Raw genomic sequence first — 25856 nt, forward strand, 5'->3', positions numbered from 1 at the left:
GTTTTCAGAATTTTCTCTTTTATTTTGGTACTAATTGAGTGTGACGTGCCTAGGTGTGACTCACTTTTTATCTTCCTTGGGGTTTAACTTTTTTTCTCTGATTGTTGATACCTTTGTCAATTTAGAAAACTTTTGGCTATTGTATTTTCAAATATTTCAAACACTCACTTTCTCCTTTCCATCTGAAAAGCTGATTGCTTGTATGCTAAATCAAGACCACTTGATATTGTTCTATAGATTTCAGATGCTCATTCCTTTTATCATTCTCTCCCAGCCCCCTTTTGGGTTTCATTTTGGATAATTTCTGTTGACCTCTTCAAGTTTACTAATTTTTTCCAAAGATATAGGTAGGTAAGCCCATTGTATGAGTTATTTTTTGATATGTTTTTCATGGCAAGCGTTTCAGCTTGTGTCATTTTTTAAGGTTTCCATCTCTCATCTGAAATTTCTCATTTGCTCATTGTTGTCCATTAGATTCTTTAATATATTTATAACAATTTTACAGTTCCTATTTGATATTTCTCATATTTAGGTCATCTCTAGATCTGCTTAATTTTTTTTTTTACGATTTTATTTTATTTTATTTGTTTATGATAGGCACACAGTGAGAGAGAGAGAGAGAGAGAGAGAGAGAGAGGCAGAGACACAGGCAGAGGGAGAAGCAGGCTCCATGCACCGGGAGCCCGACGTGGGATTCGATCCCGGGTCTCCAGGATCGCGCCCTGGGCCAAAGGCAGGCGCCAAACCGCTGCGCCACCCAGGGATCCCTCTAGATCTGCTTATACTGAATATTTTAATCCTGATGAGACATCAGATTTCTCTTGCTTCTTCTCATATCTTAGGAGACCCTTGGGAGATTTCTTTTATCTTGACAGTATGTTTTCCACCTTTTTGTATTTCCAAATTTTATTTTTCTCTCTTGTACTTCCTTTGGCTTTCTGCTTTTTGAGATCTCTCTCTCTCCACTGTAGTGAAGGACTAGAGGGCCTTGGAAGGACTTTCTCTCAGTTCTGTTGCTTCTCCCCCAGCCTTTAGCAAGCCAAAGATTTGTATTGTGTAATTCCCTGGGTACCTCAACAGGTGGAGGAAAGTGGAAGCTCTCTCTTGCTGTTCTGTTTTGCTCTCAACTTTCTTTGTATTACTTGTGTGTTCTGTGTACTCTGTTAAGGCTCATGGGGAAGAATTACTGGGTGGGAGCATACTCACTCTGTGGCAGGGACCCTGCAGGACTCCAGTCTGCACACCAACTTTGGCTGGTTTCTCCCATGCTGTGGCAGATTCCTACTCTTCTTGTGGAGGATTCCCTTTCTGCCACAGATGAAATCATCCCAGAACCTCTTCTCTCTTATAAAGGATAATTTTAATTTTTTAAAAATTTGTTTTATTTAAATTAAGGTAACATACAGTGTCAGATGTAGAGTTCAGTAATTCATCAGTTGCATGTAACATCTAGTGTTCATTACATCATGTGCTCTCTTTAACGCCCATCACCCAGTTACCCCCACCCCTTCTCCTCAGCAACCCTCAGTCTGTTTCATATAGTTAAGAGTCTCTTACAGTTTGTCTCCCTCTCTGATTTTATTTTTCCCTCCCTTCCCCATTGATCCTGTTTTCTTAAATTCCACATATGAGTGAAACTGCATAATTGTCTTTCTCTGATTGACTTATTTTGCTCAGCATAATACTTTCCAGTTCCATCCACAGCAATGTAAATCTATAAGATTTCATTTTTTCTGATGGCTGAGTAATATTGCATTGTGTGTGGTATAATCTCACATTTTGTTTATCCATTTCTCTGTTAATGGACATCTGGGTTCTTTCTATAGTTCGGCTATTGTGGATATTGCTACTATAAACATTGCGATGCAAGTGCCCCTTTGGATCACTACATTTGTTTCTTTGGGGTAGATACCTAGTGGTGCAATTGCTGGGTCATAGGGTAGCTCTATTTTTAACTTTTTGAGGAACTTCATATTGTTTTCTAGGGTAGGTGTATCAGCTTGCATTCCTGCCAATAGTGTAAGAAGGTTCTTCTTTCTCTGCATCCTCACAACATCTGTCATTTCCTGACTTGTTAATTATAGTCATTCTGACTAATGTGAGATGGTATCTTGTTGTGGTTTTGATTTGTATTTCCCTGAGGCCAAGTGACGTGGGGCATTTTTTTTTATGTGTCTGCTGGCCATTTGTATGTTGTCTTTGGAGAAATGTCTGTTCATGTCTTCTGCCCATTTCTTGACTGGGTTATTTGTTTTTTGGGTGTTGAGTTTGATAGGTTCATTATAGATTTTGGATACTAGCCTTTTATCCGATATGTCATTTGCAAAAATCTTCTCCTATTCCATAGGTAGCCTTTTAATTTTGTTGATAGTTTCCTTTGCTGTGAGAAGCTTTTTATCCTCATGTCCCAATAGCTCATTTTTGCTTTTGTTTTCCTTGCCTTTGGAGACGTGTCTAGAAAGAAGTTGCTGAAGCCAAGGTAGAATAGGTTGCTGCCTGTGTTCTTCTCTAGGATTTTGATGGATTCCTGTCTTACATTTAGGTCTTTCATTCATTTTGAGTTTATCTTTGTGTATGGTGTAAGAAAGTGGTCCAGTTTCATTCTTCTGCATGTGGCTATCCAATTTTCCCAACCCCATTTGTTGAAGAGACTCTCTTTTTTTCCATTGGTTATTCTTTCTTGCTTTGTTGAACATTAGTTGACCATATGAGGATCATTTTCTGGGTTCTCTCTTCTGAGCCATTGACCTATTTGTTTTTGTGCCAGTACCATACTGTTTTAATGATTACAGCTTTGTAATAGAGCTTGAAGTCTGGAATTGTGATGCCACCAGCTTTCGTTTTCTTTTTCAACATTCTTCTGGTTACTTGGGGTCTTTTCTGGTTCCATACAAATTTTAGGATTATGTGTTGCAGCTCTGTGAAAAATTTTGATGGTATTTTGCTAGGGATTGCATTGAATGTAGATTGCTCTGGGTAGCAGAAACATTTTATTAATATTCGTTCTTCTAATCCATGAGTGTGGAATGTTTTTCCATTTCTTTGTTTCATGAGTGTTCCATAGTTTTTGGAACAGTTTTTGGGGCATTTGTAAATAGGATTGACTCCTTAGTTTCTCCTTCTTCTGTCTCAGTGTTATTGTATAGAAATGCAGCTGATTTCTTTGCATTGATTTTATATCCTGCCACACTGCTGAATTCCTGTATGAGATCTAGCAATTTTTGGGTGGAGTCTTTTGGGTTTTCCACATAAAATATTGTCTTCTGCGAAGAGAGAGAGAGTTTGACTCCTCCTTTGCCAATTTGGATGTCTTTTATTATTTTTTTGTTGTCTGATTGCTGAGGGTAGGACTTGTAGTACTATGTTGAACAGCCCTGGTGAGAGTGGATATCCCTGTCTTGTTCCTGATGTTAGGGGAAAAGCTCTCAGCTTTTCTGCATTGAGAATGATATACATTGTAGGCTTTTTGTATATGGCTTTTAGGATATTGAGGTATATTCCCTCTATCCCGACATAGTGGAGAGTTTTAATCAAGAAAGGATGATATATTTTGTCAAATGCTTTTTCTGCATCAGTTGAGAGGATCATATGGCTATTTTTGTTCTTTCTTTTTAAAAATATGGCTATTTTCAATAGAAATTATTGTAAGGTTAGTAAAAACTACTCCAACTGGGTATTACAATGAAAAAATTTAAACTTATAATGGGTAGGTATATGTTTTTATTTTTCTAATGTATTTAACTTCACTTCTTTTCTTTTTTTCTCTTTAGGAATCCTAAAACCAAAATATTAGAACGAAAACAGAAACATGGCTCACCATATTACATTTCTTTGGATAGTTTTGGTCCTGCTTCTTCAGAATTCTGTATTAGCTGAAGATGGGGAAATAAGATCAAGTAAGAACTATCAGCATTTTTGTTATCAGCAAATTGATTGTGGAAATCAAATTAGGGAATCTCAAGCAATTCTTTTAAGGACCTTACTCTTATTGTCTTTAATGCTATAATTCCCTAAAATGAAATGAATTGCTATGTTATGTATTAACTGAGAATAAAAGCTTTTATCAGAGGTAATTTTGAGAAAATTCTGTGGTAATTGTTCTCTTTTACCCATCAGGCTTTGGAATAAATGATCTGGTACTGAGTTTATGCTCAGCCATTTAGGGCTTAGTGATATAGAGATAAAGTACCTACTTCATAGGCTTATTAGGACCATCCTATGAGCTTCTCTCATAGAGATAATGAGATAATCCATGTAAACAGGATAATGTATGTTAATGGCTTAGCATAGTGACATCTCAGTAGATGGTGACTGTTATTCTAATTGCCTATAGAAGAGCTTACATTAGAGAAGGAGAGTTATATTGATTGCAGTTCTGCTACCCAGGCCATTATTTATAGATATCATGCCTCTTTTAAACAAGTTTGCTTATAATCATATTTTAAAATTCATAAACATTCTACTATAAATTAATGATGGGTTCTATAGCACTTAAAATATATGGTTTAACAACTTGATTCAACTTGCATAAAATTTATTAATAAGAAATTTAATGTTTGTATAACCCAGTTTAATCCACTCAAGGCCTATACAAAGTAGATATTCTTTTATTTTTTTGTATTTTTTTATTGAAGTTCAATTTGCCAATGGATAGTATAACAACCAGTGCTCATCTCGTAAGTGTCCCCCTCAGTGCCCATCACCCAGTCACCCCATCCCCTGCCCACCTCCCCTTCCACTACCCCTTGTTTGTTTCCCAGAGTTAGGAGTCTCTCATGTTTTGTCACCCTCTCTGATATTTCCCAATCATTTTCTCTCCTTTCCCCTTTAATCCCTTTCACTATTTTTTATAATCCCCGTATGAGTGAAACCATATAATGATTGTCTTTCTCCGATTGACTTACTTCGCTCAGCATAATACCCTCCAGTTCCATCTATGTCGAAGCAAATTCATCGTTTCTAATGGCTGAGTAATAATCCATTGTGTGTGTGTGATATATGTGTGTGTATACACACACATATATCACACACACACACATATATATGTGTATATATATACACACACATATCACATCTTCTTTATCCATTCATCTTTTGATGGACACCAAGGCTCCTTCCACAGTTTGGCTATTGTGGACATTGCTGCTATAAACATTGGGGTGCAGGTGTCTTGGCTTTTCACTGCATCTGTATCTTTGGGGTAAATACCCAGTAGTGCAATTGCTGGGTCATAGGGTGGCTCTATTTTTAACTCTTCGAGGAACCTCCACGCAGTATTCCAGAGTGGCTGTACCAGTTCATATTCCCACCAACAATGTAAGAAGGTTCCCCTTTCTCCACATCCTCTCCAACGTTTGTTGTTTCCTGTCTTGTTAATTTTCACCATTCTCACTGGTGTGAGGTGGTATCTCATTGTGGTTTTGATTTGTATTCTACAATGGTGGAAATTAATACCTTGTAAAACATGATCAGCATGCACCCAGAACCAAGTATATATTCTTTTCTCTGTTTTTAGAATAGGGAAAGAGATTCACAAAATTCAAGGAACCTACCTAATACCATACAGATGGTTAGAGCTGTAACTAGTATTTGAACTATGCTTTTGATCTTCAGTCTATTTTTTTTCTGACACTGATGATTCATCTCTCTAAGGAGGAGGTCTTTTGGAGTGGTATTTCAGTGGAGTCTAATCTGTATAAATGGAAGTGCTTGCTTTTGTACCCATGCTCTTGGCTAACTTTGCAGTTATGAAATATATGGTCCATGGCTCTAGAAAGGGATAGGGAGGGCCAAGAATAACCCTGTACTAGTTTATAAACACTGAATCAAGTGACATACAAACACTGGCAGGTCTAGACAATGAGTCTCAGTATTGAGGAAGAACAACCCTGAAGAACTCTGCAAACATCACTTGCCTGTCCTTTTGTCTCTCCCACAAAAGCCCAACAAAAGCATGTGTCTGTAATCCCAATCCAGCTTCCAAAAAACCCCAGAAGAACTGCATTCCCTTGGGTTAGAAAACTTTCCTCTGGGGCAGAATTCCATTTCTGCTGTCCCTGGCCTGAACTCTGACAGTGTTCACTATGGCAGAGGATGTTGGAATAATGTCCCTCATGCTTTTTTTGGATTGCACCACTATCCTAAGGGTGGCATCATAATCATGATTACATTTTTGAGATAAACCTATATTTTGGCAGTTAAAATTTTTCTTGGTAATCTCTGGACTACATGTTCATCCAACAATAGTGTTTTATTTTGGCTGGTTACTGTAATAGGTGAGTTAAGTTTAAAATTGAGGCATCTTCATGTGAGCCTTGTTGTCATCTCAGATATGGAAGTAGACAAATATGAGGAAAAGATGGAAAGGAGAGGGAAAGAAAAAGAGAGAGATTGATTTTACTTCTAAGCAAATGGAGAAATACAATGAAATACAAATACTAGTTGTCCCTGAACATTGTTTTTTCCCCGGGGCTTTCCTTTGCAATTACGATATCTTATTTGTGATGTCTACAGAAAATAAATCATTATATTGGGCATCTGATCACTAAAGCGGTATATATATATATATATATATATATATACTTTATATATATATACATATATATATATTTTATATATATAATGAAATAGGGTTGAAGGCATGCTGAATACTGTGGAAAAGGAAGTTAAGATTTTTTTTTTCTTTCCACAAATGCTTAGAACTTGTCTAGGTGTAACTTACACCAAAGATAGTTTTTTTGTTCTCCAGTAGAACTCTAAGGTGTGCTGATCACATGTGTTTCCTGGTATCTTGAAACAACAATCTATATATGTGTGGAGAAAGAAATAGCTTTGTACTCATAACAAAGATTCACTTCACACAAGATTATTGGCTAAAGATGAGAGATCAGATTTTTAAACACTCATCTTGCATGTATTGCAAGAGTAGATTACATTGGTGACCTTGGATCACTAAACTTTTATCAACTATATCAAAGAATATGGATCTTTACTGGCTAATTGAATCCAGATGTTGGCAAAAAAAATTTTTGTTTTCAAATTTCTTCCTCCCATCACTAGTTTTATATTTTTGTAAATACCTCAGCTTTGCATTAAACTAACCATATTTCCTTGATAACTTAAAAGAATACTGTTAGTGTATAGCTGAAAATCATATACTTATTTATTTTTGTGTTTTCATTTATTCAATGGAGAGATGGAATTAAATGTTGCTTTATGGTAATATCTGCCCCTACAAAGATCTGTCTGTATATACAGTGTGTGTTTTTTCCCCCTACTTTTAAAGCTGAATCATTAATCTTTAAATTTAAAGACAAAAGATTTAAAAATGTCGACACAAATAATAGCTCTCATTTAGAGTTTTTTGAGCTAGGCCGTATATCTTATTTAATCTTCACAAAGCTCCTATGAATCGGTTATTTTTTCTTTTTAAAATTTCAGCTTTATTGAGGTATAATGGACATATAAAATTGTATTATATTTAATGTGTACCTCATGGTGATTTGATACACATGTATGTTGTGAAAGGATCCCCCCACATCAGGTTACTTAGAGTTCATGCAGTTAAAAGCCTCCCATGTTTGCTTTTTATACCACAAATATGCTCTGATGGTTTTCTTTTTCACTTAGGTTGTCGTACTGCTCCAACAGATTTAGTTTTCATCCTAGATGGCTCTTACAGTGTTGGTCCAGAAAACTTTGAAATAGTGAAAAAGTGGCTTGTCAATATCACAAAAAACTTTGACATAGGACCGAAGTTTATTCAGGTTGGAGTGGTCCAGTATAGTGACTACCCTGTATTGGAGATTCCTCTTGGAAGCCATGATTCAGGAGAGAATTTGGTGGCAGCAATGGAATCCATACATTACCTGGGCGGAAACACAAGGACTGGAAAAGCCATCCAGTTTGCACTTGATTACCTTTTTGCCAAGTCCTCACGGTTTCTGACTAAGATAGCAGTAGTACTTACAGATGGTAAATCCCAAGATGAAGTTAAAGATGCAGCAGAAGCAGCAAGAGATAGTAAAATAACATTATTTGCTATTGGCGTTGGTTCAGAAACAGAAGATGCAGAACTTAGAGCTATTGCCAATAAGCCTTCATCTACTTACGTGTTTTATGTGGAAGACTATATTGCAATATCCAAAATAAGGGAGGTGATGAAGCAGAAACTTTGTGAAGGTAAGCTTTAGTAGAATTTGGAAATTAATAATTAAGTTTTCTAACATATTGTTATAACCTGCTTAATTATACCAGTGCATTTATATTTCATGTCAAATTATTATGTTAGAATTGAGGTGGACATGTATTTTTGTGTTTAATTTATTCTGGATAAATTTTGCTTTTAGAAATAATTGCTGAAAAAATCTATGGTTGGAAAGTACCATACTTTTACTGTTGCTTTTTCTTTTCATTTACAGCATGTCTAATTGTGGAGATAAAAGAAAATGCACACAAAAAATAAGAATATATCTAAGTCACATATGATCATTATTCTTGTTAATGAGTTTTTCTTCTTCATCCCAGTCTTTTTTGAATTTCTGTGTATCTGAGAGCTTATTCCTGTGCTTAAATAAGGATAACATTATATAAATAATTTCATACTATTGTATATTCTATTATTTTTATGTAAAATTTCATCCTCTATTAACGTGATAGCAGACAACTTCAATCTCCTACTATAATTGGTTTAATAATTTCCTTTTTTTGGTATGCTCTTCTTTTTAAAAAATATTTTCACCTAAATTCTAGTTAGATAACATAGTGTAGTATTAGTTTCAGGAGTAGAATTTAGTGATTCATCACTTACACATATCATCTAGTGCTCATCACAAGCACTTTCTTAATATCCATCACCCATTTAGCCCATCCACCACCCACCTTCCCTCCATCAACCCTCAATTTGATCTCTATAGTTGAGTCTGTTTTAAGGGTTGCCTCTTTTTTTCCCTATGTTCATCTGTTTTGTTTCTTAAATTCCACATTTGAGTGAAATCCTATGGTATTTGTCTTTCTCTAACTTATTTCACTTAGCATAATACATTATAGCTCCATCCATGCTATTGCAAATGGCAAGATTTCATTCTTTTTGATGACTGAGTAATAAATATGTATATATGTACATAATACATCCCACATCTTCTTTTATCCATTCATCAGTGGAAGTGTTTAGTTCATTTCTAAGTTTTTCTACTATAAATAATAGTAAATATTCATATATAGAATTCTGAATGGGAATATCTCATTTCCTTCAAAAAGAAAGATCAAATTACTAACATTGTTAAAGCTCTGGAAAACTGTTAAAAATTGCACTTGAGGGATCCCTGGGTGGCGCAGCGGTTTGGCGCCTGCCTTTGGCCCAGGGCGCGATCTTGGAGACCTGGGATCGAATCCCACATCAGGCTCCCGGTGCATGGAGCCTGCTTCTCCCTCTGCCTATGTCTCTGCCTCTCTCTTTCTCTCTCTGTGACTATCATAAATAAATAAAAATTAAAAAAAATTTAAAAAAAATTGCACTTGAGAGAGATTAAGTTACTACCATCAGTAAGAGACCATTCAAAAATCTAATACTTACTAGTCAATGATTTTTATATCACTCCATGAAATCTAACTTTGTGTTTATAAGTCATGGTATGGAGAAGCTCCAGTTTTTGGTGTATACTGATCCTGTTAGCAGATGGATATGCTTATGTTCATGTTATTTTGGAGGAGTGTAATTTGTTTGTAATATTATAGGCATTTAATATATACCTAAAAAGTAATATTCATGTAAAATGGAAAAAAGTTTTTTTCCAAAAGCTTCAAAAATAAGTTGATTCATGTTTGATAGAAACATTTCTAAGTGATTGTGGTCTAGAAAACAAATTTATTTCTCTATTTTCTTTATCTTTGTTTTGGGCTATACTACAGAAAAGCATTTAAGATTATTTTGGTTATTTAAGAGGTGATAGAAATTAAAAAAAATTTTAAAAAGGTGATAGAAATTAAGCATTTTCTTTAATCAAACTTTTAAAAAGGTACTACAAGTAGAAATAGTCATCACAGTTATGTTTTTATGGCTCTAACAGTAAGACTGTGTTGACCTTTGTCATTTGAACAGAACAGAGGAATTTATATTTGTTTCCCAGTTTTATTGAGAAATAATTGACATACATAGATTTTTTTTTAAATTTTTTTTTAAATTTTTTATTTATTTATGATAGTCACAGAGAGAGAGAGAGAGAGGCAGAGACACAGGCGGAGGGAGAAGCAGGCTCCATGCACCGGGAGCCCGATGTGGGATTCGATCCCGGGTCTCCAGGATCGCGCCCTGGGCCAAAGGCAGGCGCCAAACCGCTGCGCCACCCAGGGATCCCGACATACATAGATTTTTAAATATGTTGTAAGAATTCTTTGGTTTCGTCGTTAAAATTCTTGGGTTTGAAGCTAGGTATATTTCATTATTAAAGCAGACTTTTTTTTTTTTTTTTTTTTTTTTTTTTTTTTTTTTTTTTTTTTTTTTTAAATTTTTTTTTAATTTTTATTTATTTATGATAGTCACAGAGAGAGAGAGAGGCAGAGACACAGGCAGAGGGAGAAGCAGGCTCCATGCACCGGGAGCCCGACGTGGGATTCGATCTAGGGTCTCCAGGATCGCGCCCTGGGCCAAAGGCAGGCGCCAAACCGCTGCGCCACCCAGGGATCCCAAAGCAGACTTTTCATGGTGATATTTACTTACCATTCTTTTAAATCCTAAAATATAAATTTGATTAAGTGTGTCTGGGCAGTACTTGCTGTAGAAACATTCTGTAGATATGTATTTTGATAAATGCATTCTATTTAAAAAAATTCTAATTACACATGAAAGAGTAGCTGTGCTTAAAAGGAGTAAAATATTCTTTTAGCAAAAATGTCCAGTCTGTAAGAGAAAAATTAAATTTGTAATCTTGCCAAATATTTCTTCATGCACACTCAAAGAAAGAATGTAAGTAATGTCTGTGTCTACTCAGTTCACAAACATGCTGTACAATAGCCATCTTTTAAAACATAGTTTTTGAAATTGTTCTTGGAATATAAGGGCTTTTTTCCCTCAACTTTTTAAAAACTATTAGATTATGATTAATGCATTATTGTATGGCAGAAGCGTCAAATCACGTAATTTGTTTCTGCACTTTTGACGAATTTCTTTTTTTTTTTTTTTTTTGACAAATGGTTAAGTTCTACCTTGAGGTGCTTATTATATAGGATTACCATTTCCTAATACTGTTCACTTTTATACTCTTGCTGTGAATGATCCACAGTGAACAAAATATTATTTACTTCTTTGGTCTCACATGGATTATTTCATCTTCATAGATCTATCATTTCCTTAAAGGTGTATTCTTCAACAAGTTCCTTACTTTAGAACGATCTTTTTGTAATGGACAATTATTTCTTTATCTGATAAATAATGTCTTTGAGAGTTTAATTTTTTTCTATTCTTTTTTAAATGTAAAGAACATATGAAATTTAACTTCCTAAAAATTTTAAGTGTATAGTACAGCATTGCTAACTAACTACAAGCACAGTGTTGTACTGGAGATATCTAGAACTTCTTCATGTTGCATGACAGAAACTTTGTGCCCATTGACTAGCTACTTCCCATTTCCTTCTCCCTCCCATTCTGGCAGTCACCATTCTACTTTATGTTGCTATGAATTTTGACTACTTTAGGTATTTCATAAGGGTGGAATCATGCAGTATTTGTCCTTAGACTGACCATTGGGATTTTGATAGAGATTGCATTGAATCACTTTGGTGGTAGGCAAATTTTTGTATTATTAAGTTTTTCAGTCCATGAACATGAGATGTTTCTACTTCTTGGTGATTTCTTTAGTTTCTTTTAGCAATCTTTTGTAGTTTTCAGCGTTCAAGTCTTACCTCCCTGGTTTATTCCTTAGTATTTTATTACTTTTGATGCTCTGGCTAGTACTTCCAATATTATCTTGAATAGAAGTGGCAAGAGTGGGCATCCTTATCTTGTTCCTGATCTTAAAGGAAGAGCTTTTGGTTTTTCATTATTGATTGTGAGGTTAACCGTGGGCTATTCATATATAACCTTTAATTATGTTGAGGCAAATTCCTTCTTTTCTTAATTTGGTGTTTTTATCATGAAAGAATGTTAAATTTTGTCAAAATTTTTCTCTGCATATATTGAGATGATCCTGTGACTTTTATCCTTTATTCTGTTAATGTGATGTATCACATTGATTAATTTTATAGGTTAAACTGTCTTTGCATCTCATGGATAAATCCCACTTCGCCCTGATGCATGCTTTTTTTGGATCCTTTTTATATTGCTGTTGAATTCAATTTGTTAGTATTTTGTGGAGGAGTTTTGCATCTATATATTTTTTAAAATATTTTTTTTATTTATTCATGAGAGACACAGAGAGAGAGGCAGAAACACAGGCAGAGGGAGAAGCAGGCTCCTCACAGGGAGCCTGTTGTGGGGCTAGATCCCCGGACTGGGATCACACCCTGAGCCAAAGGCAGACACTCAACTGCTGAGCCACCCAGGCTTTCCTTTGCATCTATATTTATCAGGAATATGGATTTTTAGTTTTCTTTTCCTGTAGTGTTTTTTCTGGCTTTTGTTAAGGAAGTGTTGGCCTTATCAAAAGAATTTGGAAGTATTCCCTCCTCTTCAGTTTTTTGTAACAGTTTGAGAAGGATTGACATTAATTCCTTAAGTGTTTGGTAGAATTTGCCAGTGAATACACCTGGTCCTGGGTTTTTCTTTTTTGGGAAGTTTTTAATTACTGATTCAGTATCCTTATCAGTTACACATCTGTTTAGATTTTCTATTTCTTCATGATTCAGTTTTAGTAGGTTGTAGAGTTTAGAAATTTATGCATTTCTTCTAAGTTCTGAAAATTGTCATTACATAAATATTATAGTCTCTTAAGATCCTTTTATTTCTGTGATATTAGTTGTAATGTCTCCTCTTTCATTCCTAGTTTTATTTATTTGAATCCTTTTTTTCTTAGTTAATCTAGCTAAAGTTATGTCAGTTTTGTTGATCTTTCAAAAAAATCAGCTCTTTCTTTGATTTTTTGTTTTCTTTCATTTATTTCTGTTCTAATCTTAAATATCTTAAAGATGATTACAATTTCAATTTTTTTCTTGCTCTTGTTAATTTTGGGCTCAATTCTTTTCCAATTTTTTAAATTTTATTTATTTATTTATTTATTTATTTATTTATTTATTTATTTATTTATTTATTTATGATAGTCACACAGAGAGAGAGAGAGAGGCAGAAACACAGGCAGAGGGAGAAGCAGGCTCCATGCACCGGGAGCCCGGCGTGGGACTCGATCCCGGGTCTCCAGGACCGCGCCCTGGGCCAAAGGCAGGTGCTAAACCGCTCTGCCACCCAGGGATCCCCTCTTTTCCAATTTTTAAAAAAAATTTTTAAAAAAATTTATTTATGATAGGCACACAGTGAGAGAGAGAGAGAGAGAGAGAGAGAGAGAGAGAGAGAGACACAGGCAGAGACACAGGCAGAGGGAGAAGCAGGCTGCATGCACCGGGAGCCCGACGTGGGATTCGATCCCGGGTCTCCAGGATCGTGCCCTGGGCCAAAGGCAGGCGCTAAACTGCTGCACCATCCAGGGATCCCCTCTTTTCCAATTTTTAAAAAGATTTATTCATTTGAGAGAGAGTGAGAGCACAAGACAGGGGAACAGCAGAGAGAGAGGGAGAAGTAGACTTCCTGCTGAGCAGGGAGCCCAATATGGGGCTCCATCCTAGGACCCTGAGATCATGACCTGAGCTGAAGGCAATTGCTTAACCCATTGAGTCACCCAGGTGTTCCTTTTTTTTTCTAGTTTTTTTTTTTTTTAATGAATAATGTTAGATTGTTTATTTGAGATCTTTATTCCTTTTTAATGTAGATTTGTATCACTGTAAATTTTCTTCTTAGTACTGTTTTTGCCACATTCCATAAATTTTGGAATGCTGTGTTTTAGTTTTTGTCTCAAGATATTTTCTAATTTCTCTTTTGATTTCTTTTTTGAGTCAGTGGTTGTTCAAGAGCACATTGTTTAATTTCCACATAGTTGTGAATTTTCCACTTTTCCTCCTACCCTTAATTTCTAGTTTCATTATGTCATGGTTTGAAGATATATTTGGTATGACTTCAGTCTTTTTAACTTTGTTAAGATGTATTTTTTGAAGTAGCATGTGATCTATCCTAGTGAATGTTTCATTTGCACTTAAGAAGAATGTGTATTCTGCTGTGTTGTAGAATGTTCTGCATTGTCTGTTAGCTCCATTTGGTCCATACTGTTGTTCAAGTTCTGTGTTCCCTTTTTGGTCTTCTGTCTGGATGTTCTATTCATTATTGGAAATAGAATATTGAAGTCTCTTATTATTGTATCTTCTGTTTTTGTGTCTGCTATTTCTCCTTTCACTTCTGTCAGTGTTTGCTTCATGTTTTTGAATGCCATGATGTTGGGTTCATGTATATTTAAAATTATGTCTTGCTGGTGAATTGACCCCTTTACCATCATATTATGTCCTTCTTTGTCATAGTTGAGTTTTTGACTTAGTCTGTTTTGTCTAAGTATTGCCACCTTTGCTCTGTTTTGGTTACCATTTGCACAGTGTCTTTTTCCATCTCCTTACTTTTAGCCTATGTGTGTCTGTAATCCTAAAGTATATGCCTTATAGACAGTATATAGTTGGATCTTTTTTTTTTTGTCTATTTAACCACTCTGTGTCTTTTTATTTGGGAGTTTAATCCATTTACATCTTAAATAGCGATAGGGAAGACTTTAATATCACTGTTTTGTTCCTTGTTTTCAGCCTGCCTTATGCCTTTTTTACTCCCTCTTGCTGTCTTCCTTTGTGCTTCATTCACTTTTTTTTTGTCGTGACATGTTCTGATATTTTTCTCATTTTATTTTGTGTATTTTGTATAGGTATTTCCTTTGTGGTGACTATAAAGGTTTCATAAAGCATCATATAGTTATATCAGTCTATTTTAAGCTGATAACTTATTTTCATCAGATACAAATACTCTATATTTTTGCTTCTCCCTGCCCTCACACTTTACTATTGATGTTACAAATTACATCATCTTATGTTCTATATTCATTGGCATATTTTTACAGTTATAGTTACTGTTTATATGTTTTTTAACTTCTATATCAGAATTAAAAGTGATTTATACACCACTGTTACAATAGTATAGTATTCTGAATTTGTATGTTTAACCAGTGAGGTTTTTTTTTTTTTTTTTTAAGATTTGTTTTTTATCTTAGATTAAGAGTGTGAGAGAGTAGGCACACACAGGGGGCGGGGGCAGAGGGAGAGGGAGAGAGAATCTTTTTTTTTTTTTTTTTTTTTTTTTTTTTAATTTTTTATTTATTTATGATAGTCACAGAGAGAAAGAGAGGCAGAGACACAGGCAGAGGGAGAAGCAGGCTCCATGCACCGGGAGCCCGACGTGGGACTCGATCCCGGGTCTCCAGGATCGCGCCCTGGGCTAAAGGCAGGCGCCAAACCGCTGCGCCACCCAGGGATCCCGGGAGAGAGAATCTTAAGCAGACTCCATGTCTAATATGGAGCCCAAGGTAGTGCTCCATCTCAAAACGCCTTAGTTCATGACCTGAGTTGAAATCAGAAGTCAGATGCCTAACTGACTGCATCACCCCCCCCCCCCAAGTGTCCCTAACCACAGTGTCTTATAGTTTGCAATGCTTTTGTGTTGTTGTTTAATGTTCTTTAATTTCAACTTAATGGACTTCCTCTGTATTTCTTATAAGGCAGGATGATGAACTCCCTCAGCCTTTTTTTAATCTGGGAAAGTGTTTTTTTTTTTTTTTTTTACTCTTTCATTTTTGAAGAATATTTCTGCCAGTTATAGTTTTTAAAATTTTTTTCAAAACATCTTATTTATTTATTTGATTGAGAGAGCACAAGCAGGGGGAGCAGCAAGCAGAGGGAGCAAAAGAAGTAGGTTCTCTATTGAAGAAGGAGCTTGATGTGGAGCTTGATCCCAGGACCCTGGGATCATGATCTGAGCCTAAGGCAGACACTTAACCAACTGAGCCACCCTGGTGGCCCCATCAATGGCAGTTTTTTCTCTCAGCTAGCACTTTGAGTAGATCATCCCATTTTCTTGTGGCCTGCAAGGTTTCTACTGAGAAATCTGCCAATAATCATATGGTGGGTGCCAGTAGTAAATAATGAGTTGCTTTTCTCTTGCTGCTTTCAAAATTCTTTTTTTTTTTTTTTTTTGACAATTTGATTATAATCTCTTGATGTGGATTTCTTTTGGTTATTTAATCTGGTTGTACATTTCCTTTCCTGGACTTGAGAAGTTTTTAGTTATTTAAACTCTGTCTTTTTCTCTCCTGAAACTCCCATGATATGCATATTGGTATACTTCATGGTTGTCTCATAAGTCATTTAGGTTTTATTCAAATCTTTCTCATCTTTTAAATTTTTATTTATCTGCCTAGATATTTTCAAATAACCTTTAAGTTTGCTGATTCTTTATTGTGCTTGATTGAGTCTAATTTGTAACCCCGTCAGTCCTTTTTTTTTTTTTTTTTTTTCCCAGTTCAGTTATTGTGTTCTTCAGCTCCAAAATTTCTTTTTGGTTCTCCTTTCTATTTTATTGGTATCCTCATATTGTTTATACCATTGTTTCTTAAGCTCATAGGGCATCTTTATTATGGTTGTTTTGAATTCTTTTTTCAAATAATAAACCTTTCCTCAGGGTTAGTATCTGGAGAGTTATTCTGTTCTTTGGATCATGTTTCCCTGTTTCTTTGTGTATTTTACAGCTTTGTTTTGGGAGCCACATGTTTGAAAAATTTACCTCTCTCCTTCTTTACCAACTGGCTTTATACAGGGAAATCCCTTATTAAGTAGTTCATCTAGTGATTCTTGGGGGCTTTGAAGCCTTTTTATGGAAGGATATAATTTCTCTGGATCTGAGTGAGCAATTTCTTAATTAGAGAGGTTTGCTTCCCCTCCCCACCTCCCCCCCAACCCCAGGAGCTCATAATATTTTATTTCCTTTAGTATCTGTCTGTAGCTTCTTAAGGTCTCTAGTTTTTTAGCTATAAGCTTCCCCACCTTGTTCTCAGTGGGCATTAGGCATCCAAAGTATTCTGGTTCCCTGTTAATATCCTTAGGCAGGATCAATATTATTCCCTCAGCCCTTGGGAAAGCTAGAATGCAGAATAAAAGCTACACTCTTTTCTCTTCTTCCAGAGGGAGAAGGCTCAAGTTGTGTGTCTTCTCTTTATCAGGCTGAGCCACAACAAGCTCCTTCCCCTTAACCCCATGACTCTCTTTGTTCTCAGCAGTTCCTAGGAATCCAAATGATTGCTGTTCTTTCAGTGCTCTAAATGAGGTGAGACTGAAACCAGTCTCTTGAACAGCCCTGTGGTTACATGCTCCACTCTTCTTTTTTCTACTCAAGTGCATTCTCTATCACAAGCTAGGGTGTTCTCTCTTGGCACTTTACAGGCATGGGGGAGGGAATGATGTGAGTAAAATGAAATTATTAATATTACTTGTTTCAGTGATGCTGTTCTTGGCTTTGTGCTCACCTTGGGTACTTCAACTTCCTAACCTAAATCTGGAATTTCCATAAATGTATTTTGATCCATATGTTATTGTTAAATCAGTGTTTTGGTGGGAGAATGTGGGCTATGACTTCTATTCCGCCATCTTGCTGATATTATTCTTCTGTTTCTTTTTTGAGTAAATCAGGAATGGGCTTGATGCAACAAAGAGGAGAGAAAGGAAGAGAAAGAAATTTCCCTCTGTGCCCTAGAAGTTACCATCCTTAGGTGTCTTTAAGGGCTTCCAGCAGCCTGTGGCTTGAATTACTGGGTTTTAGGACCCATATTTTAATTCAGGTATGTTGAGCTTGCTTATGCATAGGTGCAGGTAAAGAGCAGGCTCTGGAAAACTGCCTGTATATTTTTACTGTTTTCTACCATCTTGACTTCTGGATGAAGCAGGAGATTTGTCTGTTTTTTAAAATAGTATATGATGTTGACTTGCTCAAATGGGGCCAGAGGCTAGAGGTCACAAGGCAATTAGCTATGCATCCTCAGCCTTATCTTATTTGAGAGAGAGAGAGAGAGAGACAGACAGACAGACAGACAGACTGCTGCTTGAGTGGAACTTTGGTATCATTCATTCCATAAAACTTTGAGTTTTTCCTTTCAATGCTTTCTACAGTGATGCACTTTAACTTAGAATGATGTTTAGGACTTTTCCTGAATTTCTTCTCATCAAAAAACCACTTATACTTTGTATATTATTCTTGTTTAAAGATGGCTGGATAATTTGATTATCTAATTCAAACTTTACTATGCTTCATAATAGTGACCCAGTGCTTTACCCTAACCTACTCATATAATTCTATCTGTATTTCATTAAAGTCACAAAAGGTAGGGGTACACATATCAGCAATCATGGCCAGGACAACTGAGATGTTTTTGGAGATGGCCAGTGTTTTAGCTTCCATGATTTCATAACATATATGTGGTTAACTTTTCTGTCCTCCTATAAAGCTTATTTTTTCCATTCTTGCCTTTATTGTTGGTACACGTATATATGAATTTCCCCACTGAGGTGGGGCAGAAGGAAATGAGAGATGAAAGTATGGTAAAGTTTGGTAGATAGGATTGGATTGAGTAGAGTATTCCATAAAATGTCATCAAACATTCAGGACAATCACTTTATAATCTACCTGTAGATTAAAAGGTTTTTTTTAAAATTTTTATTTATTTATTCATGAGAGACACAGAGAGAGAGAGGCAGAGACACAGGCAGAGGGAGAAGCAGGCTCCACACAGGGAGCCTGATGTGGGACTCGATCCCGGATCCCGGGATCATGCCCTGAGCCAAAGGCAGACGCTCAACCACTGAGCCACCCAGGCGTCCCTAGATTAAAAGGTTTTGAATCTAATCTGAATTGAAGGCAACTTATATTGTCAGGGACTTGTAGTATATCTAAAAATATTAATTTTCCATTTAATTAGGCTAGAGCTATGTTCCCTTCAAACACAATATGCTTTATTTTATGTGAAAAGTAATGTATGAGTATTCTTGGGAAAATAGAATTATTATGGCATAATTTAGAAAATATACAAATTACAGCATATAGACGTTGCTGTCAGTGTTTATGATTAAATCTAGATGCAGTTGTATGAGTTAATTACGTCTAGGAAAGGAACGAACAAGAAAATATTTGGAATAATTTTTGTTAAGAATGTTTAAAGCTTGTATGCATAGCCCAACCCTCCTCTTTTTTTCTTTCTCTGAAATATTGTGTATAATATCTATCACCTAATTACATATTTTCATAACACCTTCCTCCTTTTCAAGTGGCAACAGACATGATAGTAGAGGTGAAAATTGGTACAACCTCTTGGGAAAAAATTTTTGGCACTATCTACTAGGGCAAAGTATACAGATTCCCTATGAAACAGCAGTTCTACGCTCAGATAGTTGACCATGAGAAATAAGTTCATATGTTTACCAAAAGACATATGCAAGTTGTCTATGGCAAGTTTATTAAAAATAGTCAAAACTGCATACAACTCAAATGACTGCTCACATAAAATGGACAAATACGTCATAACATAATTTGAATAGTGGAATAGTACCTAGCAACAGAAAAGAACAAGCCACTGTTATTTACAACAGCACGGATGGTACCCCAGATATTATGTTGAGCAAGAAGAGTCAAGTAAAAGAATATACTGTATGGTTCATTTATATTAAGTTTAAGAATACACAAATCAGTGATAACAGAAATCATAACAGTGGTGGCCTCTGGTGGTAGTGGTTATTGTCTGGGAAGGATCATGAGGTAACTTTCTGAGGTGTTAGATGTGTTCTTTATCTTGTCTGGGTGCTAACTTATAAACCTATAAATATGTGCCAGTTGGTGTGCACTTAAAATTAGGGCATTTTGTTGAAGGTAGGTTGTACCTTCATAAAAATGTTTTAAAAGACTCAGCAAAGACCTGTTAAAGTGAAGCACTATCTCCTGATTCTTTTTCCTAATAAACCCAAGGCTACATGATGATAAGGAGGCCCAGCCCAGTCTCTGGAGTCAGACCAAGATCCAGGTTTGATTCTTGATTTTGTCAACATCACTTTCTTGAAGTGTGATCTTGGGCTAAGTGACTGACTCCAACTTTGGTGATATAAATCACATTTTATGAAAGTTAATATCAGTGTGCTGGAGTAACGTCAAGGACAGGAACATGTTAAGATGCCTGGACATCAGGTTAAAGAAAATATATAGTTTGTATGTTAAAATGACACACAACTGTAATACCTGACAAAAGGTCTGTGAAGTAAAAAATGTAAAAAGGGGTGAAGAATGAGGTACAGGAATTACACACATGCTATTATCTGCATATGTATAAAGGCAAAACATGTTACCTTTTCTCCATCTGTAGTACTTGAGCAGGAATAACAAAAAAAAATTCATTACATAATCAATGCTTTTAAAATGAAAAATGGCAAAACCAAATGAGTCATTTTTGTGATTATATAAGCCTTTAGAATTATATTTTCCTTAACTATTCCTTAGGCCAAAGATGATAGTTATTTCTTATATTTTTTCTTATTGTTAAAAAAACAAATATTCTGTGATCAGTGAGGCAACTGAATGTTGCAAAAGATTGTGATGTTTCTGATTCGTGGACAAGTTGTACTAATTAGTAATAGGAGTCTCTTGTTCCCATTGACATCTGCTCTTACTGGGTCCCATTGTCAGCCATGCATCTGGCAGACATCTTCCTCAGATGAAGGACTGTAACTCTAAATGAATCTAGATTTCAAGACAGTGCTGGTAAAGGAAGATGAGCTTATTCAGTCTGTAATGAGAAAAGAAATTGGGTGAAATTGGGGCTACCTTCTTGTTATTTAATCTTTGGTAAGAGGATCTCTGTTTCCATAATTTACTTTGGTTTTGCTATATTATTGTATTTTCAGTATGTTATGATGAAGTCTAAGTAATCACAACCTTGGTACTAAATTGAAACAAGTTCCTTCTTTTGATGAACTTGTACATTACATTAAAGTACATGATATAATAGACCTTCAGAAAGGCAGATGTATTAAAATGCCACTGAACACCATTGAGTGGTGTATATCAGTTGGACATACACTTGTGTTTGCCTTACCATTAAAATGAAGTTCAGTCCAGGGAAAGTCTGAGGAAGTTGGCTTGCACAGATCTGCATCAGAGACCCTCTACACAACTCTGTTTTATTGGACTATTAGGTCTGGATCAATAAAATTACTTTTGGTTTCTGACCACAGATCTCCTTGATAAAATTCCCTTGTTGTGAATAAAATATGTGACTTCTGGAGAGGAGTGACCTATGAACAATGTGGCAATGTGGAATTGGATTAAATAGGCATTTAAAAAGTAGGTAGATGTGTTCTGGAATAATGTGTTCATTAGTGTTCCTGTGATGTTAACTTAGAGCTGGAAAGATGTAGTTTCTAACTTGGTTGGTCTAGTTAGACTAAAGATTTACACAGTTTTTGTGTCCATGTCCATGGCAGAATTTTAAGTTAAACACATTTTTATGACCTTGCTAATACTGGATTACTTATATTACTAAACCCTGAGATTTAATAGAAAAATGAATATTTTTTTCTGGTTTCTATGGATGACTCAAAAACTTTTTAAAATCTTGAATATAGTTGACATACAATGTTACATCAGTTTCAGGTGCACAACATAGTAATTCAACAAGTTTGTATGTTATGCTGTGTTAACTACAAGTGTATTTATCATCTGCCATCATGATACTATTAAAATATCATTAACTTTATATTCTTCTCCCCTTCACTTATATTGCCCACCTCCTCACCTCCCTCTCCTCTGGCAATCATCAATTTGTCCTTTGAATTTGCAGATTTATTAATTTGTTTTTCGTTTTTTTTCGGATTACACACATGAGTGAAATAATATGGCATTTATCTTTCTATGTCTGACTTAGTTCACTTACTTAGCACATAACCTTTGGGTCTGTCTATATTGTTACAAATGGCATGATCACATCCTTTTTTTTTTTTTAAGATTTTATTTATTTATTCATGAGAGAGAGAGAGAGAGAGAGAGAGAGAGAGAGAGGCAAAGACACAGGCAGAGGGAGAAGCAGGCTCCATGTAGAAAGCCCGACATGGGACTCGATTCCGGGGCTCCAGGATCACGCACTGGGCCGAAGGCGGCACTAAACCGCTGAGCCACGTGGACCGCCCGATAACATCCTTTTTTTTTTTTTTTTTTTAAATCTCATACACAATTCTATCATTTATGTATGTGTATACCCGTTTATCTGTCAGTGGACATTTAGGTTGCTTCCATATACTGGTTATTATAAACGATGCTGCAACAAAAATAGAGGTGTATATATTTTTTTGAATTACGTATTTGGTTTTTTTTGATAACTAGCTAGTCGTGCAATTATTGGATCATATAACATTTTTATTTTTAATTTTTTTGAGGAACCTCCATACTGTTTTCCACAGTGGCTGCACCAATTTACATTCATACAAGGCAGTGCACAATGGTTCGTTTTTCTCTACAACCTTGGCAACACTTGTTTTTTCTTGTCTTTTTTATTTTAGCCATTCTGACAGGTGTAAGGTGATATCTCATTGTGGTTTTGATTTGTTTCTCCCTGATGATTAGTGATACTGAGCATCTTTTCATGTGTCTATGTTTTCTTTGGAGAAATGTCTATTCGTGTTTTCTGTCTTCTTTTAAATTGGATTTTTTTTTAATTTGGTATTGAGTTTTAAGTTCTTTATATATTTTGGATATTAGGCTCTTTTACTGTTCGTATCATTTGCAAATATCTTTTCAATTCTAAAATAAATTCAAAGTGGATTAAAGACCTAAGTGTGAAACTTGAAACCATAAAAATCCTAGAAGAGAACATAGACAGTGGGATTTTAGCCATAGCGACATTTTTCTAGATATTACTTATCTGTTTCCAAAGGCAAGGGAAACAAAAACAAAAATAAATCATCCAAACTGAAAAGCAGATATTACTGGCTTTGTTTAAAATAGAGTAATCTTTGCTCATCCCAGGAAGCATTCCTATCCTGAATACTCTATCCATACTGGAGTAAAATGAAATTAAAACTGTGTAGTTGGTGTAGAAATAATCATTTGTGAATTTAGGTCTTCTGTTTTGCTTACCCTTCCTCCTGAATGCATGCCTTTAAAATAAATTGGTTTATTTAGATATTCTAAATATCTAAATATGTTTTAGGTGTTATAACAAGCTCCCAACTGAGTCTCTCTTAGCATTTGATTTTCCTAGTATTAAAATTTTAATTTCCAAGTTTCAGTTTTTATTTCCAGTTTCCATACTTCTGTCTGGATGTGGTTTGTATACTTAAACATATATTTCATATATTTCTTTTTTCTATGCAGTGGGTAAATTAACTATTTACCTCTGTTTCCCCTCAAGTTTGTATAGAAATTGTTGGTTGATAAAGTAGCATTTTATGTATGGAAACTACTTTTACCTGTTTCCTAAAACTAGGTATATACAAACATAAAAACTGTTTTTTGAACATTTTAACTACATTTTTTTTCACTTCCCATGTGCTATTGGGAAGAAAAATTACCTTCAAGAAAACATAATTATTTAAATCCATACTTCTTCATGAGATGTGCTAGGTAGTAATGAAAATGTGGCTGTCTTATACATTCTTGATTTCACAAGTGGTGCCATACTGTTTCCCCATAAAATTTTGGGTATTCAAGATGGTGTAAAAGACTGTTATAGCAAAAGGATGAACACAAGACTTGCTTTGTCCCCTGCACTTGGATGCCGTTTTGCAGTTACAAAGCACTTTCACATACATCATCACATTTGATCTTCAGACAAACTCTGTGAAGGGGAGATCATTATTCTCACTTCACAGATGAGAATCCAAAGTTTCGGGAGAGGTTGAGAGGCTTAAGTCTAAACCTAATTTTCTTAAGCCTGAGATCTTCACCCAACATCTTATAACTTCTTAGTTAAAAAGCAAATCAAAGCAGCAATTCAAACCTGAATATTTTTTGATGTAAAGTTTAACATGTTTTCAGCTAAGTTTTTTTCTTTTTGCAGTTTTAAATCAAACATATCTGATTTGAGGCTTCATATATTCTGCATACCTCCACTCACTGCCTGTCAAAAAAGAAACCCTGCGTCACGACAGAAAAGATTTAGTTTTATTAATTGCTTTATGATTTAAACTGTAATATAGTGCTATTAGGATCACTTACACCCTGCTTCTCTTATTTTCATGTGAAGAAACTTCAGCAAGGCTAACTCTTCTGATCTCTTTCCTAACCTTTTATAGCTCCTTACCACTGAATGAGAAGATCAATTTTCAATAAATGAGTTTGATAAAAAGTAGTTGGTCATGTTTATCAAAGAGTCTTTAGCTTTCTTCTCCTTGGATCAGTGTATCTGTGGAGCTAGTGTGTTCTGGTTTCCTCTCTACCATATGTGAGCTTAGTGGGCAGGCCCTGCTTCTAAGGTGGGTTAGGGAATAGTCAGCTTTCTGCTGCTGGGACGGTGTGAGGGGGTTCTTTATGGTGTGCAGTGTCATGAAATTCCCTAAATCACATATCTAACCAACATCTACTTGCCTCATTTTCTGTATCTCCCCATCATTTAGTAACAAGCTTACCAGAGGAAGAAGGACATAATTTATTGGATCACTTCAAAATTTAAGACCTGAAGAAAAATTTTAATTATATCAAACCTTTATTTTATTTCTAATATTCTGTGGTATAAATTATGACTATACATGTTGGGCTAATAAAATCCATCTCATTACTTTTTATTGAATTATAAATATGATGCTTTTCCTTCTTAATGTTGTATAAGAGAGTGATTATCTTAAAGAAGGTTAGTGGAGTTTGTTCTTTTTTTATTTTGTTAGCTGCTCTATAAAATATAAGCAGTCATGCTCAATGTTTATTTTATATGAGGGCCTTGGAAGAATCTGAAAATATTGCAACATTTCTACAGTTTAACAGCTTAATAGCATTTCAACCATATAAAATTTTCCACATAATTTCAGATATTAGTTTCCCAGCAGGTTAAAAGCATACCATATTTTTATAATTTATATAGATGACTATATAATACAAATCTTAACAATTCTTCTTAAGGAAATAATCTTTATTTATAAATATGAAAATATGATTAATATGATATAATTAATCAAAGATAATAGGCCCATTTTGAGAACTTTCATGAACAGAAAAGACCTACAGTTTTTTCCAGAGTAAATAGAACCAATGATGTTTGAACTGTAGAATTTTCAACTGATAAAACTGGAGAGGATATCAAGAATAAGACATTTTTTTTTTACCCCTCAAATGCTGGGAATTCAAGAAAGAGATCTTAGATTTCTTCTCTTAGATCCAAGAAATTTAGGAGTTATGCAAAGCCATGTGACTAATTAATAGCAACTATTAGATTAGAATTGTCAATGCCATTCCAGTGTTCTCCTATCCCCTCTCAGGTATTAGGTTGCCCTTCATTCAAACAGTGATTTATAGACGTTAGCATAGTATTCTTAAAGTAGTCTGTTTATATATATAAAGTATATATATTTCTTTCTGTTTTACTTTATCCGCTGTTAGGAGGAAAAATGACATTTGAGACTTTAAGTGCCAGAGATACTCCTGCACATTTTTTCAGAAAAGGCATTTATATCCATTTGTGTGCATATATATTTTTTATAATTATTTTCTCTAATATTTCTCATTTTCTTACTGAAGAAATCCATGATTAATCAATGTTTACTGCTTTTGC

At 35.1% G+C, this 25856-nt stretch overlaps 1 protein-coding gene across 15 annotated transcripts in view; it reads left to right on the plus strand.

Moving 5' to 3' along the window:
• COL21A1 (collagen type XXI alpha 1 chain) overlaps window positions 1–25856 on the plus strand; it is a 227203-nt gene that overhangs the window by 105310 nt on the left and 96037 nt on the right. For 14 of the 15 annotated variants that reach the window (XM_041725133.1, XM_041725150.1, XM_041725142.1 and 11 more), the window contains 2 exons: window positions 3771–3896; window positions 7630–8181. In XM_041725133.1, the coding sequence (XP_041581067.1) occupies window positions 3809–3896; window positions 7630–8181 (640 nt within the window). In that variant the 5' untranslated portion in view covers window positions 3771–3808. Of the gene's footprint in view, window positions 1–3770; window positions 3897–7629; window positions 8182–10665; window positions 10703–17751; window positions 17901–25856 lie in introns of those variants that run through there. The other variant, XM_041725220.1, reaches the window with a different exon arrangement.

This window comes from Vulpes lagopus, chromosome 1 (genome assembly GCF_018345385.1).
Source record: "Vulpes lagopus strain Blue_001 chromosome 1, ASM1834538v1, whole genome shotgun sequence".
NCBI classification, from domain to species: Eukaryota; Metazoa; Chordata; class Mammalia; order Carnivora; family Canidae; genus Vulpes; species Vulpes lagopus.